Source organism: Pseudochaenichthys georgianus, chromosome 13 (assembly GCF_902827115.2).
Source record: "Pseudochaenichthys georgianus chromosome 13, fPseGeo1.2, whole genome shotgun sequence".
Classification (NCBI taxonomy): Eukaryota; Metazoa; Chordata; class Actinopteri; order Perciformes; family Channichthyidae; genus Pseudochaenichthys; species Pseudochaenichthys georgianus.
In genome coordinates, this window is record NC_047515.1 from 41,407,288 (window position 1) to 41,422,005 (window position 14,718).

The 14,718-nt window shown below is 41.9% G+C and overlaps 2 protein-coding genes across 2 annotated transcripts; both read right to left on the bottom strand.

Moving 5' to 3' along the window:
• Nucleotides 1-303: 303 nt before the first annotated feature.
• LOC139432865 (zinc finger protein 271-like) lies at nucleotides 304-13,450 on the bottom strand. Its single transcript, XM_071205219.1, has 3 exons — nucleotides 12,959-13,450; nucleotides 6,543-6,599; nucleotides 304-2,189 (listed from the first exon to the last, which is right to left on the bottom strand). The coding sequence occupies exons 1-3, from the start codon at nucleotides 13,070-13,072 to the stop codon at nucleotides 1,182-1,184; spliced, it is 1,179 nt and encodes a 392-aa protein (XP_071061320.1). The 5' UTR covers nucleotides 13,073-13,450; the 3' UTR covers nucleotides 304-1,181.
• On the bottom strand, nucleotides 3,035-4,111 carry LOC139432849 (oocyte zinc finger protein XlCOF6-like). The gene is given in 1 exon segment (XM_071205258.1): nucleotides 3,035-4,111. A coding segment is annotated over 1 exon segment (969 nt). The 3' UTR covers nucleotides 3,035-3,142.
• Nucleotides 13,451-14,718: the final 1,268 nt, after the last annotated feature.

Consider the following 14,718-nt stretch of genomic DNA (forward strand, 5'->3'; position numbering starts at 1 on the left):
CCATTGGATAACGGAGAATTGTACACCCGGAAGTAAGTATTCCCTTTATGGGTGACGTCACGGACCCTACGTCCATTTATATATACAGTCTATGGTATTGACCCGTAGTGTCTTACAAAATATATAGCTATATAGATTGTTACAATATATTTAAAGGTCGTTAAAATTAGAGGAAGACATTTTCACCTACAAGACCTTCAAGTTGTATTCCTGTCTATATTCTGAAGCTTTCTAAAGATGTTATTTTTTTATATAATTCACAGACATCTGTTTAGCTGTTGACATTTAATGGTTGTGATAAAGCGTCGGCATCAGCAAAAATATTGACATTAAAATATTGATTAGAAAGAGTTATGTTATATCTAATGAAAAAATGAATGGACCAAGGATAGACCCCTGTGGAACCTCTTTCTGATGGTAAAATGGCCTGAATGAGTACAGTGAGCAACGGTAATAGTTTATGGTTCAAAGCGACACTCTATCTAGCTTATATGAGACTAAGGCTCTATGCACACTTTTAGAAATCAGTAGGCTTTAGCTTGTTGTTAAATTACCACATATTTATAACATTATTACATTTAAGTGACTGTTGTGCCTTGTTCTTTAAGGAGCTTTGTGTGTGTGTGTTTGCTGTGGAAACAAATACAAGTTGACAACTGAAGTGCATGCATTTGAATATTATTGAGAACATTTGAACAACTTTCGAAATCCAAACAACATCCTTTAACAGTGAGTTGTGTCAAACAGTCCACCTCACTCTTGCTGAACAGTCAGTGCACTAGTGAAGGTGTTCTCCCATGTGGTCTGGTTCTCTGAAACTCTTCACAGGGAGCACAGACGTCAGGTTTTTCTCCAGTGTGGGTAGGCTGGTGGAGCTTCACACTGTATGAGTCACTGAACTCTTTCTTCCACTGGTCAAAGGAGTGGATTCGCTGGTGGCGCTTCAATGAGCGTGAGTCCGTGAAACTTTTCTCACACTGGTCACAGGAGTAGGGTTTTTCTCCAGTGTGGGTTCGCTGGTGAATCTTCAAATGGCCTGACTGGTTAAAGCTCTTCCCACACTGGTCACAGGTGAAAGGCTTTTCTCCAGTGTGGATTATCTGGTGGCGCTTCAATGAGCATGAGTCCGTGAAACTTTTCTCACACTGGCCACAGGTGAAAGGATTTTCTCCAGTGTGGGTTCACTTGTGAATCTTCAAATGGCCTGACTGGCTAAAGCTCTTCTCACACTGGTCACAGGTGAAAGGCTTTTCTCCAGTGTGGATTATCTGGTGGCGCTTCAATGAGCCTGAGTCCGTGAAACTTTTCTCACACTGGTCACAGGTGAAAGGATTTTCTCCAGTGTGGGTTCGCTGGTGGATCTTCAATGAGTCTGACCTGCTAAAACTTTTCTCACACTGGTCACAGGTGAAAGGCTTTTCTCCAGTGTGGATTCGCTTGTGAATCTTCAAATAGCCTGACTGGCTAAAACTCTTCTCACAGTGGACACAGGTGAAAGGTTTTTCTCCAGTGTGGGTACGTTTGTGGCGCTTCAATATCCCTGAACTCCAGAAACTCTTCTCACACTGGTCACAGGTGAAAGGTTTTTCTCCAGTGTGGATTCGCTTGTGAATCTTCAAATCGCATGACTGGTTAAAGCTCTTCCCACACTGGTCACAGGTGAAAGGTTTTTCTCCAGCGTGGATTCGCTGGTGAATCTTCAAAGAGCCTGACTGGTTAAAGCTCTTCCCACACTGGTCACAGGTGAAAGGTTTTTCTCCAGTGTGGATTCGCTTGTGAATCTTCAAATCGCCTGACTGGTTAAAACTCTTCCCACACTGGTCACAGGTGAAAGGTTTTTCTCCAGTGTGGATTCGCTTGTGAATCTTCAAATCGCCTGGCTGGTTAAAACTCTTCTCACACTGGTCACAGGTGAAAGGTTTTTCTCCAGTGTGGATTCGCTTGTGAATCTTCAAATAGCCTGACTGGCTAAAGCTCTTCTCACACTGGTCACAGGTGAAAGGTTTTTCTCCAGTGTGGGTACGTTTGTGGCGCTTCAATATCCCTGAACTCCAGAAACTCTTCTCACACTGGTCACAGGTGTGTGGTTTTCCTATTGTGGCTGTAGCCTGATGTTGATCCAGCTGTTCTCCGATGATACTCTTCTCCCCCTCATTATAAAGCCTATCTGGGTTTTTGCAGGTCTCTTCCTATAAAACAAATCAACAGAGAAAGTGACACAAGTGTACAGAGGCATCAATATGTTGACACACATAATTTATATCAATTGTAAAAAAGGGTGGGTCCCAAGACCAAACCTTGAGGAACACCTCTGGGCACATTAAGAAAGCTTGAGGAGAGACTGCTGAATTATACACATTGCTTGCGATATGAGAGATAGTTTGAAAACCAACCAACAGCTTGGTCAGACGGGCCTATGGGATAACTTCTGGCATAGAATGCCATGTCCACAGTATCAAATGCCTTGGATAAGTCTATAAAAAGGGCAGCACAGTAGCTCTTTGCGTCCAAGCCTTCAACAATGTCATTCACTTCTTTCAAAGCAGCCGTTACTGTACTGCTTCCTAAAGCCTGACTGGTGAGGAGATAGAATGTTGTTCAAGCTTAAATATTCTTTGCTTTGATCATTCACCATTATTTTGGTCTAGGCCCTTTAGAGCCTTACAAACCTCCCCAACAGAGAAAAGGTCGAAGGAGAAAGTCTGGCTACTGGAAAAAGTTAAGTAACATCTAATGTAAACATGAATGGACCAAGGATAGACCCCTGTGGAACCTCTTTCTGATGGTAAAATGGCCTGAATGAATACAGTCAGCAACGCAACGGTAATAGTTTATGGTTCAAAGCGATACTCTATCCAGCTTTTATGAGACTAAAGGCTCTTTGCACACTTTTAGAAATCAGTAGGCTTTAGCTTGTTGTTAAATTACCACATATTTATAACATTCTTATATTTAAGTGACTGTGGTGCCTTGTTCTTTAGTGAGCTTTGTGTGTGTATGCTGTGAAAAAAACAAAACAAGTTGACAACTGAAGTGCATGCATTTGAATATTATTGAGAACATTTGAACAACTTTTGAAATCCACACAACATCCTTTAACAGCGAGTTGTGTCAAACAGTCCACCTCACTCTTGCTGAACAGTCAGTGCACTAGTGAAGGTGTTCTCCCATGTGGTCTGGTTCTCTGAAACTCTTCACAGGGAGCACAGACGTCAGGTTTTTCTCCAGTGTGGGTAGGCTGGTGGAGCTTCACACTGTATGAGTCACTGAACTCTTTCTTCCACTGGTCAAAGGAGTGGATTCGCTGGTGGCGCTTCAATGAGCGTGAGTCCGTGAAACTTTTCTCACACTGGTCACAGGAGTAGGGTTTTTCTCCAGTGTGGGTTCGCTGGTGAATCTTCAAATGGCCTGACTGGTTAAAGCTCTTCCCACACTGGTCACAGGTGAAAGGCTTTTCTCCAGTGTGGATTATCTGGTGGCGCTTCAATGAGCGTGAGTCCGTGAAACTTTTCTCACACTGGCCACAGGTGAAAGGATTTTCTCCAGTGTGGGTTCACTTGTGAATCTTCAAATGGCCTGACTGGCTAAAGCTCTTCTCACACTGGTCACAGGTGAAAGGCTTTTCTCCAGTGTGGATTATCTGGTGGCGCTTCAATGAGCCTGAGTCCGTGAAACTTTTCTCACACTGGTCACAGGTGAAAGGATTTTCTCCAGTGTGGGTTCGCTGGTGGATCTTCAATGAGTCTGACCTGCTAAAACTTTTCTCACACTGGTCACAGGTGAAAGGCTTTTCTCCAGTGTGGATTCGCTTGTGAATCTTCAAATAGCCTGACTGGCTAAAACTCTTCTCACAGTGGACACAGGTGAAAGGTTTTTCTCCAGTGTGGGTACGTTTGTGGCGCTTCAATATCCCTGAACTCCAGAAACTCTTCTCACACTGGTCACAGGTGAAAGGCTTTTCTCCAGTGTGGATTATCTGGTGGCGCTTCAATGAGCGTGAGTCCGTGAAACTTTTCTCACACTGGTCACAGGTGAAAAGATTTTCTCCAGTGTGGGTTCGCTTGTGAATCTTGTCAACGATTAATCTTCCACGCAAACCTAAGTTAGCCATGGGGTGCCACAGGGCTCAGTGCTCGGACCTATTTTGTTCACATTATATATGCTTCCGTTAGGCAATATTATAAGGAATCATTCTGTAAACTCTTCTCACACTGGTCACAGTTCAATCATCTAAATAAAATTCAAGACTGCCTCAAGGACTTAAAAACGTGGATGACCTTAAATGTTTTGATAAACACGACCAAAACTGAAGTTATTGTACTTGGCCGAAGAATCTACGAAACAAATTATCTATAGATATACTAACTATTGTAAAGGAAACTTCTGTGTAGCAATGTAGTGGGAGTCACCGACTCAGGAAGGAGACACGGTGGAGCAGGAGCTTTTGATGTCAAACACTGGAGGTTTATTTGGAGTTACGGCCGGAGGATTCACATCACAAGTCACAGCAATCACGGTCTGACTGCACGGGTGGTTGCCACGTCAATTCTGGAGAACCTCTCTTGTTAGCCCATTTAACTGGTTTCAAAGAGAGTAATCAACATATCTTGATAAGATAGTGTAACCAGTTGGGCACACTGAGTCACTTGCGTCCGTCACTTATGGCCTCGAAGATGTCATACCTTGGAGTCCACAAACAACAAAGAAGGAAGTGTCCTAGTGCACCCACAACAACAGACCATCTGTGACCTAGTGTTGACCGGTCACAGAATGGGAACAATAACATTTATGGCTCAAGCAGCCTATGTCCTTAAAGGAGATAAACAAACGTCAGGGTTGGTCCTGTACGTCATATCTAGGAGTCTAGGTCAATAATTTCCCGAACAACTATGGATGGCATTAATTTGGCCTCCAATGAGACTGTAAGGAATTTTGGTGTTATATTTGATCAGGATTTATCCTTTAACGCCCACATAAAATCTATTTCAAGGACCGCCTACTTCCATCTACATAACATTGCAAAAATCAGGCATATCTTGCCTCAAAACGATGCAGAGAAACTAGTCCATGCATTTGTTACTTCAAGGCTGGATTATTGTAACTCTTTATTATCAGGGAGTACCAAGAAGTCAGTCAAGTCGCTTCAGCTGATTCAAAATGCTGCGGCTCGTGTACTAACCAGAGTTAGGAAAAGGGACCACATTACTCCTGTTCTGGCTGCCTTACACTGGCTCCCTATAGAACACAGGATAGAATTTAAAATTCTTCTTCTCGCCTACAAAGCCCTTAATGGGCAGGCGCCATCTTACCTTAAAGAACTCATTATACCCTACTGTCCTACTAGGGCATTGCGTTCCAAGAATGCAGGGTTGTTGGTTGTTCCTAGAGTCTCTAAAAGTACAATGGGAGGCAGAGCCTTTTCTTATCAAGGTCCACATTTGTGGAATCAGCTTCCAGTTTGTGTTTGGGCGGCAGACACCCTATCCATTTTTAAGAGTGCGCTTAAGACCTTCCTTTTTGATAAAGCTTATAATTAAGGCTGATTAGATTCAGCCCCTAGTTTTGCTGATATAGGCTTAGTTTGTCGGGGGACATCTTACTTCTTCCTTCTCTCTGTCTATACCTGTGTACTCTCATGTTCCGATTAACCCAGCTTCCCCAAATGCCTTTCTTTTTGGTGTCTATATACGCCGGGATCCGGAGTCATGGATGATCCTGCGGTCCAGTGCCCTGGATCACGAGCCCTGGATCTTGAGTCGTGGCTGTGGTCCTGGATCATAGGTCCTGGATGGATATCCTTGTGGATTCATCTTCCTATTATACACACATGCATTTCCAAACATTTGGACTATCTATGTTGCAAATGTATTATCTTTTCAATTTACACACGGCATCTATTGCACGTTTGTCCGTTCTGGGAGAGGGATCCCTCCTCTGTTGCTCTCCCCGAGGTTTCTCCCATTTTTCCCTTTAAACTGTGGGTTTTATATTCAAGTTTTTCCTTGTACGATGTGAGGGTCTAAGGACAGAGGGTCTAAGGACAGAAGGTGTCGTATTGTCATACTGATATTCTGTACACACTGTGAAGACCACTGAGACAAATGTAACATTTGTGATATTGGGCTATATAGATAAACATTGATTGATTGATTGATTGATCTGAGTACTTCTAGTTTTACTCAAGTACAAGATCTGAGTACTTCTACCACCTCTGAGTAAATGTGAATGATCAGATGTTAACAACTCCTTGTCTATGCTACTGTAGCTTTAGCACTCACTATTTTCTACAGGTGACTTCCTGTTTACATCTTTGATTGATTTTGCCAGATGTTTCCGAGCAACCAATATGATTCACTCAATATAACGAATGCTTTTTTAATTCTTCATTGTTTGGACTCAAATGTAACCATGTAAACAATTCTGAAAACTTAAATCAACAGGACTCTAGACGGCTAAACTTTAAACAGAATATCATTGTTTTCACTCAAATATGAATAATTATTTAACCCGGATTTTTACTTTTAAAAGTTAAAGTAACTTACCTCTGCTGATGAAGTCATTCTGCTGCTTGTGTTATCGTCTACCTGAAGTTCAGCCATCTGCAATAACAGAGATTACCATATTAGAAGTTAAACTTTAAACATCCATGACTTAAACACTTTATCCAGGATCAAAGCCACAGAGCTGCACCTGCAAGGTGAATACAGCTGGAACAGAACAAGTGTTTGAATGCGTACATCAACAGGTTTATGATATCACTGCCCCGTCCAAGACACGATCTGACTTTAATTACATTTGTCTCGAGTGTTTCGTCAACTTAATGTGTTGCTCAAAATAATACTTCTGCATACAGTATGTGACACTGTGAGTGTTGCACGGCCAGATACGGCTCAGCTGACTCAGATCAGGAGATATATGATACATTATGAAGTGATATGCCGCGGACTGTACTTAATGTACTCTGATCCGGTTACTTATGTTGTGGCAGATATTTAATTAAGCTTTCTTAACGGTAATGTTATAATAGTCAGATTGCTCTGAAGATGGGAGGTGATATTCTATTAATGTTCACGTTCACACAGTCGGTGATTTGAACTGCAACGGCAGTTTAAACTGTATTTCCTTTATCCTGTAATAGGACTTGATCGCTTTAAACTCTGCACACTGTTGTTATCAGCTGTTCCACCATGATTTCTACCTCAACCTGTAATAGATGTATCCTTATTGAAACGGTTACATTCAATGAAAAATAAAATCAATGTGAACACTGTTCTTCATGAACAATATGGGCAGTTTACACATTAAAAAAATCAACAGTAGGTGGCGATATGCTCCAAGTGGAAGCGATTCGCCATGAAAGCAAAGAAGAAGAAGAACTCCCCAAAGTTGAGCTCTTATCCTGGAACCTATCCTGCTCCGGCGCAGGCTAGCCGTTCAGAATAAGTTATCTAGCCCGCTAAAAAGAGAACCAGCTTCGTAGGACCGGAAATCCCAGAAGTTAGCTTGCTAAACGAAAATCTTGATTCGTAGTGTTGGCCCCAGGTTAGCCGCTCAGCATAAGTTACCATGGAGATCTATCCCGCTAAAAAGAGAACCAGCGTCGTAGGACCGGAAACCCCGAGTTTTCCCTGAAGTTAGCCCGCTAAGCGAAAATCCTGCTTCGTAGTACAGGCCTCATGATAACATTTCAGCTTCAACATTAGCTTGTTGATAAGCTTGGGATATACGAGATCTTTTTGTAGCCATTCGTGGTGCTATTGTATGCATTATTTTTGACCCAACATTTCTACAGGCATGGCAGAATATGGCACTATTTTACATTCATATTCTAGCCAGTCTATTTTGATACCACTAGCTGCAAAATGGCCGCCTTGTTTAGATATACCTGAGCAGAATCTGTTTTGTCGTGGTATCCTGGCACCTGCGGGCCACAGAGGGGCGGCGAAGACTGCTGCTCTGGGGGCGAGTCAGGCGGGAGTACGCTAGTGTCCACAAGTTAACGGAGGGTAACGTGGCGTCCCCATCTGACCTGTTGCTACTGTCTGCAGTAGATGCAGTGTTGCTGGCGTTTAGTGATGGTTGCTTTAACCATTTTCGTATAAATGATTATCCACAGATATGTGTCACTGCTGTGGAAGCACTTTGGAAATGATGCACGCACAGCGGAGCAGGTCACGCGCACCTGACACAATTTGTTGTTTGTATTTTTTGCTCCGTTCTCTTTTTTGAATATAGGGTGCACAACATTCAACTGGGGGTGCAATGCATGCCTATGCACCCCCGAAGATCCCGACGCGAAGCCTGAAGGGTAAACACCAGGTTTACTAATCTACCCGCACAATTTAATTTTTCTCTGGTGTCGGAATGTCTCGCTATGTTAAATATTATCTCTTAAAAAACACTAGGGATGCACGGTATTGTTTAAACCAATACCGATAACTTCCTGCTTCTCAAGACCGATACCGATAACCGATAATAATATAATATATAAATTAAATGTACCTGTAGTTTTTGCACACCTGGTGGTAAAAAAAAGACTAGTAGTGAGCAAATGACATTTAGCAGCGCAGGCGTCTTCGTACGCTTTTAACACACCATCGTAGCGATGGCGATGTTTCAGGTGACTGATCAGGTTGGAAGTATTATAGCTCGTTGCCTTTTTCCCTCCTCGTGGAACTTCTGCATTCGTTAATACAAATAGCAAGCGAACTATCTAACTCTGAAACTTTGAAATAGTCCCATACTACCGACGACATGTTTGTTTACTGTCCTGGCTTCACGGCCGCACACCATTTACGTCACAGCCAGGCATGAGTTAGGGAGCGCTGGATTTGTGAAAAACTCCCCTCTTCCTAAACCACTATACCACAGTACTGGCAAAACGGGACAAGCGCCCCTCATCCCAATCCACCCACACCGCAGTATCTTTTTCTTTTTTTACCCAAAAAATATATTGTATATTATCGGGGCTATTAATACTTTTATCGGGTTTATCGGGATGACGTCATAATTCCTAATATCGGGCCGATAATTATCGTGCACCACTAATATATATATATATATATATATATATATATATATATATATATATATATATACACACATCGATCAGCAATCAATAAAACAAATCATCCAACACAAAATAGAAGAAATCTATTTCTTTTTATACAACAGCATCTATTGGGACTGCTCATTGATGTCATCAAGAGCCATTGAGTCTCCCTTTTGTAGTCGGCCTCTCAGAATGTTTATAATATCTTTGTCTCTTAACATTCCTATAATAGTTTTTTTATTGTTGGTATTGTTTTGTTCTTTATTTTTATTGAGAGAATCACTTTGCAATTGTGTAAGTGCTATATAAATAGTTATACTAATATTATTGTTGTTACCATCATTAACAATGTTTTCTTTGTTTTCTTTATTCATCGCTGCAGAAAGGATCATGCCAGCCCACATCAAACACCTGATCAAGAACTACAGGCAGAAAAGATGAAAGCACCTGTTCAAAGTTCCAGTTCCCTGTACATCGAACCATGCCTGTCCTCTGTTCCACATGTCTTCAGTCCGTTCTGGACCCCATGACTCGGACACTAGTTCTACCAAGGCTCATTAGAGGTAAGCAGTGGTAGGAGAGTGGAGTTATCTTTGTATTTAGGCTGCAAGTCGACAAGAATAGATTTCAAATCGCTTAAAAAATTGTTCAGACAAGAGGGACCATGTGTTACGCAGGTGTGGCGCTGATATAGTCTATATAATATGCGGTTGAATTTTAAAATTAAATTATTTCCGGTGCAGAGACAAATACTTGAGGTGGATGTATAAAGTATATACTGGTGTTAATAAAATATAGCGTATATCCCTCAATTTATAGAAAATAAGAATGACAATACATACTTCCGGGTGTAAAGTAATATATCCATCATACTGTAGCAGGGTGTCCGTGGGGTCTTAAAAAGTAGAGTTGGGTACCGAGAACCGGTTCCGAAACGGAACCGGTTCCAACATTTCGATTCCAACGGCATCATTTAGAAATGTGAATTTCGGTTCCGCTTTTCGATGCCTGAGGAAATGTTTCTCGCCGCTCTCCGTAGCCTACTGTATGACTGCGGCGGGGCGGGAAATGTAGCGTTGTACCCATAGATATATATATATATATATAAACACGTGTTTATATATATATCTATGGTTGTACCCAGCGCCATATTCTATTATATTATACTATTCTATGGCTCTGGTTGTACCTACACTTCCTACAGTCGGCGTAACCTGAGACCAGGGCCAGCCCGTCGCACTGGCGTTATAGATGTTCGCCTAGGGCGCCAGATCTGTGGAGGCGCTGCGCTGACAGCTCTGGGAGAAAAAAAAATGTTTTGACCGTTGGTACTCGGCCTTGATGTAACAACATTCATAATTAAGTAAATGTAACACCCTTTTCATCCCGGTTACACTTCATTTGCCCTGTACGATGGCCCCTGCAAGTGATGAAAATGGGGGGTGTTGGCTTATCTGGCACCCGCAGCTCACAGCCAACGTGCGAGTGAGCGAGGGAGAAAGGGAGGGTGCACCGGTACGAGCTGTTGTTATTAGCATCTGGTGCTAGCTGCTCTAATGGAAGAAGAAGATGTTTCTACAATGATGTGGAGGGAGAGTCCTCTCCAGTCAGACTGAGTGGCTGATAACTACAGCTCAGTGAGGTAAAGGACTCTTGAGTGTTTAGATAGTTCACTTAAGTCTAAGTTATCTCAGTGGGTCTCAAACGTTTTGATCACAATTCACAAACAGATTGAAGCATTTTACTTTAAAATGTTCAAACATTTCTTCCCGGTATACCTGAGAAGGCAGATATGCTTGTTTTTCTCAACAAGAACTGTTTTTAAATGGGGGGGGGGGTCCTTTAAAAGTTGGACTGTTGCACTGTAGCTTCAGTGGTTCTCAGGTTACAGATACATAGCAGTAAATATAAACAGACTGATTAATGTGAATATTACTCTGAACTAACCTGTGTAAAAGTTTCTCGAATAAATGTAATTTTTTTGGTGGAAGAAGCATGTATAATTTTTTTACCCTGCCCCTCAAAGAATCGGAATCGAGAACCGTTAAGAACCGGAATCGAAAAGTAGAATCGGAATCAGAATCGTGGAAATTCAAACGATACCCAACCCTATTAAAAAGTATTAAAAGTAGATAAATCAATTTAGCGACATGTATCTAGCAAATGTTTAGCAAAATATTAGAAGTGAGGCTACTAGACTAACGTTAGGTCTACTGTCATAGCCTCACTTTTAATAGTTTGCAAAACATTAGCCAGCACTAGTGTTTTGCAGTTGCTAGCAGCTTATTGGGATGTTATGCTAGATAGACAGATATAATAAATTAAGCATTATTGTTAGTTAAGCATGTCAGCCTGCAGCCCCACTTCTTGTCTCTCTCTAACTCATTGCAGATGGCTGCACTAAAGAAAAGGGCACAGAGAGGAAACCAGTTGTAAGATGTTTAAAAGTTAATTAAACATAATATATGCTTAAATGCATTTCAAAGAAGTTGTGTTGAGTTGTGTTGGAGTTTGCGTTATTCTACATTTTGACGCCAAGATTTTCTGATTTTACTGCAAATGTATATCGGTTCCAAATATCGGTTATCGGTCTCCTTGATTACTAATAATCGGTATCGGCCTTGAAAAAGCCATATCGGTCGATCCCTAATCAGCCAACACATCCTCACTCCCAGGTCGGCCTATGTTGACGTTATGTCAAGTCCCCTGCCGGCTTTTTCCAACGCAAGGGGGGGGGCCTTAGCGTCCATTTTCAACCCGAGGGGGGGGGCCTTAGCGTCCATTTTCAACGCAAGGGGGGGCCCTTAGCGTCCATTTTCAGCTTTCCGGGATGTCCATGTGCTTCTATGGACGCTCATGGAAGCACGGCATTCGTTTGTATCAACTGCCCTTAAAGGCAATGAAGACACTACACTACCCAGAATCCCCAGCTATCGTTTGGACTACACCATGTGCTCTGTTTGACAAACCCCGTGATAGTCCTCAAGCTCTGTGATTGGAGAGTGTGCTCCGAGGGTTACCGAGCCTCGAACAGCACTTGAAATGGGATGGAACCACGGCAGACTGTTCAAAACTGGATTTGAACGGGTCCACCGCGTATTGCGTGGATAATAGACCCAATCACAGTGAATGTTCAAAACAAAATTTGATAAATTTTTCTTCTCACAGTGCACATATTTCAGTAATCATAACACAAAGCTAAAAGTTAATCTGTTTTTCCTTTCTTTTTGAAGAGCGCTTCAGAGGATGGCTGAATTTACAAAACGTGGAGAAGATCGAGAGGGAGAAGTTGGCCGGTTACTACATTTCACAAAAAATACAGGACCTTGTGAAAAGCGGAAAGAAACAGTTGAAGGAAACTGCTTAAAAGTACGAAGTAATGGGTGTTTTGAATTTTTTTTTTAAATGTGTGTTAGTGTTCATTGTGTGTTATAAATTATTTACCTGCTTCTAATCATTTGATGTATGAGTATTTATTTACAGACAATACAGTCTGGTAAGGCAGGTGCTCTGATCTGAAATGATAGATGTTCATTGAGCTACTGCAATTGGGTGAGAGTGTTTCATCATCATATGACCAGCTTAACTATCAAGTAATCCCAGCTAAAGTTCTACTCAAGATCATACCAGTCTGACCAGCTAGACCACTGTGACCAAACCAGCTATCCCGACCAGCTAATGGTGACCAGCTAGACCACTGTGACCACCATCTTTTAACAGCTAAACCAGCTATCCCGACCAGCTAAAGTGTCCAAAACCCCTCTTAACCAGCTAATATTAAACCAGCCAGAGCAGCCTTGTTGGTCTAAGCTGTGTTTTTCAGCAGGGACACTGGTTATGCCATAGTAATTAATGCTGCAAAGCTGGGTATTAGCTCTAACGCCATCGAATGGGACGTATATTTACCTTCTTTCTCCTACCGAATCGTCGTTGAAGTTGATGATGATGATTGTAAAGAAGTCTTGAATGTAGCATGTAACGACTGTAAAGTTGGTAGTAAAGTCGTCCCATTTGTTCCATTTAGTTTCGACAGAGCAAAACCAAAACGAGTAGCGCTTCAATACAATCTGCCATTGTTGTTGTTGTTGTTGTTGTCGATCATGTGAGGTGTTTCCGCGCGGTTTGGCTTTATGAAGCAGGCACGCAAACGGTTACGTCATGACGCAAAACGATGACGCAATGACGCAGCACGGAAAAGCTCTAGCACGGAGCAAGAAGGGGAAAAGCCTTGGGGCCCTTCTCACTTCGGTTAAATGGATTCCTTGCGTCCCTCACTTGCGTCGTTTCCCTGCGACTAGTCCCTCCCACCAGGGAAGCATGGAGAGACGCAAGGAAACCACGAGAAGCAGGGAAATTAGTTTTAAGAGCAATGGGACGTCCTTTCCTCCGGAGCGTCACGTGAAGCGACGTCCGTTTGTGATGACGCTACACAGCTGATCGTCTGACAGCAGCCAGCTCTGTCCCTGTTATTTCCACACACACCCCCGCCTCTAGTACACATTTACTGACACAAACATTTGTATCATCTGTTGTAGACCCAAATACATTAAATAAAATAAGAACTAATTCTCAAAAAAGATAAACGCCATGCTTAAAATATAAACGAAAAAAGCGATCATGAAAATGTTTCCAATAAATGAAGAAAATGATTTTTGACCACTTTGTTGTTCAGACATATGTGTAACTAAATGATACATTAATTGAAACAAAACACGGTATAAACTGAGGAGTGACTCCCGTGAGGTTCATATATTTTCTTCACTCAGCTGGGAAACTGCTCTCATGTCAAGAAGCATCAGATCAGTGCATGCACTGCCTCGTCCAATCCAACACACTCTCACTCCATAATCGTCCAGGAGCGACGTTTGGTCAGTGTCCGTGGCGTGCAGTTGTGACGCTCCTAGGCTCCTTCAGCTTCATAAAAGGGACGCAAATAGCTTTCAACTGATTGCAATGTATTCCCATCTGCGGCGGGATTTGACGCTCATGGAAGCACGGCATTCGTTTGTGTCGGCTGCCCTTAAAGGCAATGTGAGCGTCCATTCCCATTGGATAACGGAGAATTGTACACCCGGAAGTAAGTATTCCCTTTATGGGTGACGTCACGGACCCTACGTCCATTTATATATACAGTCTATGGTATTGACCCGTAGTGTCTTACAAAATATATAGCTATATAGATTGTTACAATATATTTAAAGGTCGTTAAAATTAGAGGAAGACATTTTCACCTACAAGACCTTCAAGTTGTATTCCTGTCTATATTCTGAAGCTTTCTAAAGATGTTATTTTTTTATATAATTCACAGACATCTGTTTAGCTGTTGACATTTAATGGTTGTGATAAAGCGTCGGCATCAGCAAAAATATTGACATTAAAATATTGATTAGAAAGAGTTATGTTATATCTAATGAAAAAATGAATGGACCAAGGATAGACCCCTGTGGAACCTCTTTCTGATGGTAAAATGGCCTGAATGAGTACAGTGAGCAACGGTAATAGTTTATGGTTCAAAGCGACACTCTATCTAGCTTATATGAGACTAAGGCTCTATGCACACTTTTAGAAATCAGTAGGCTTTAGCTTGTTGTTAAATTACCACATATTTATAACATTATTACATTTAAGTGACTGTTGTGCCTTGTTCTTTAAGGAGCTTTGTGTGT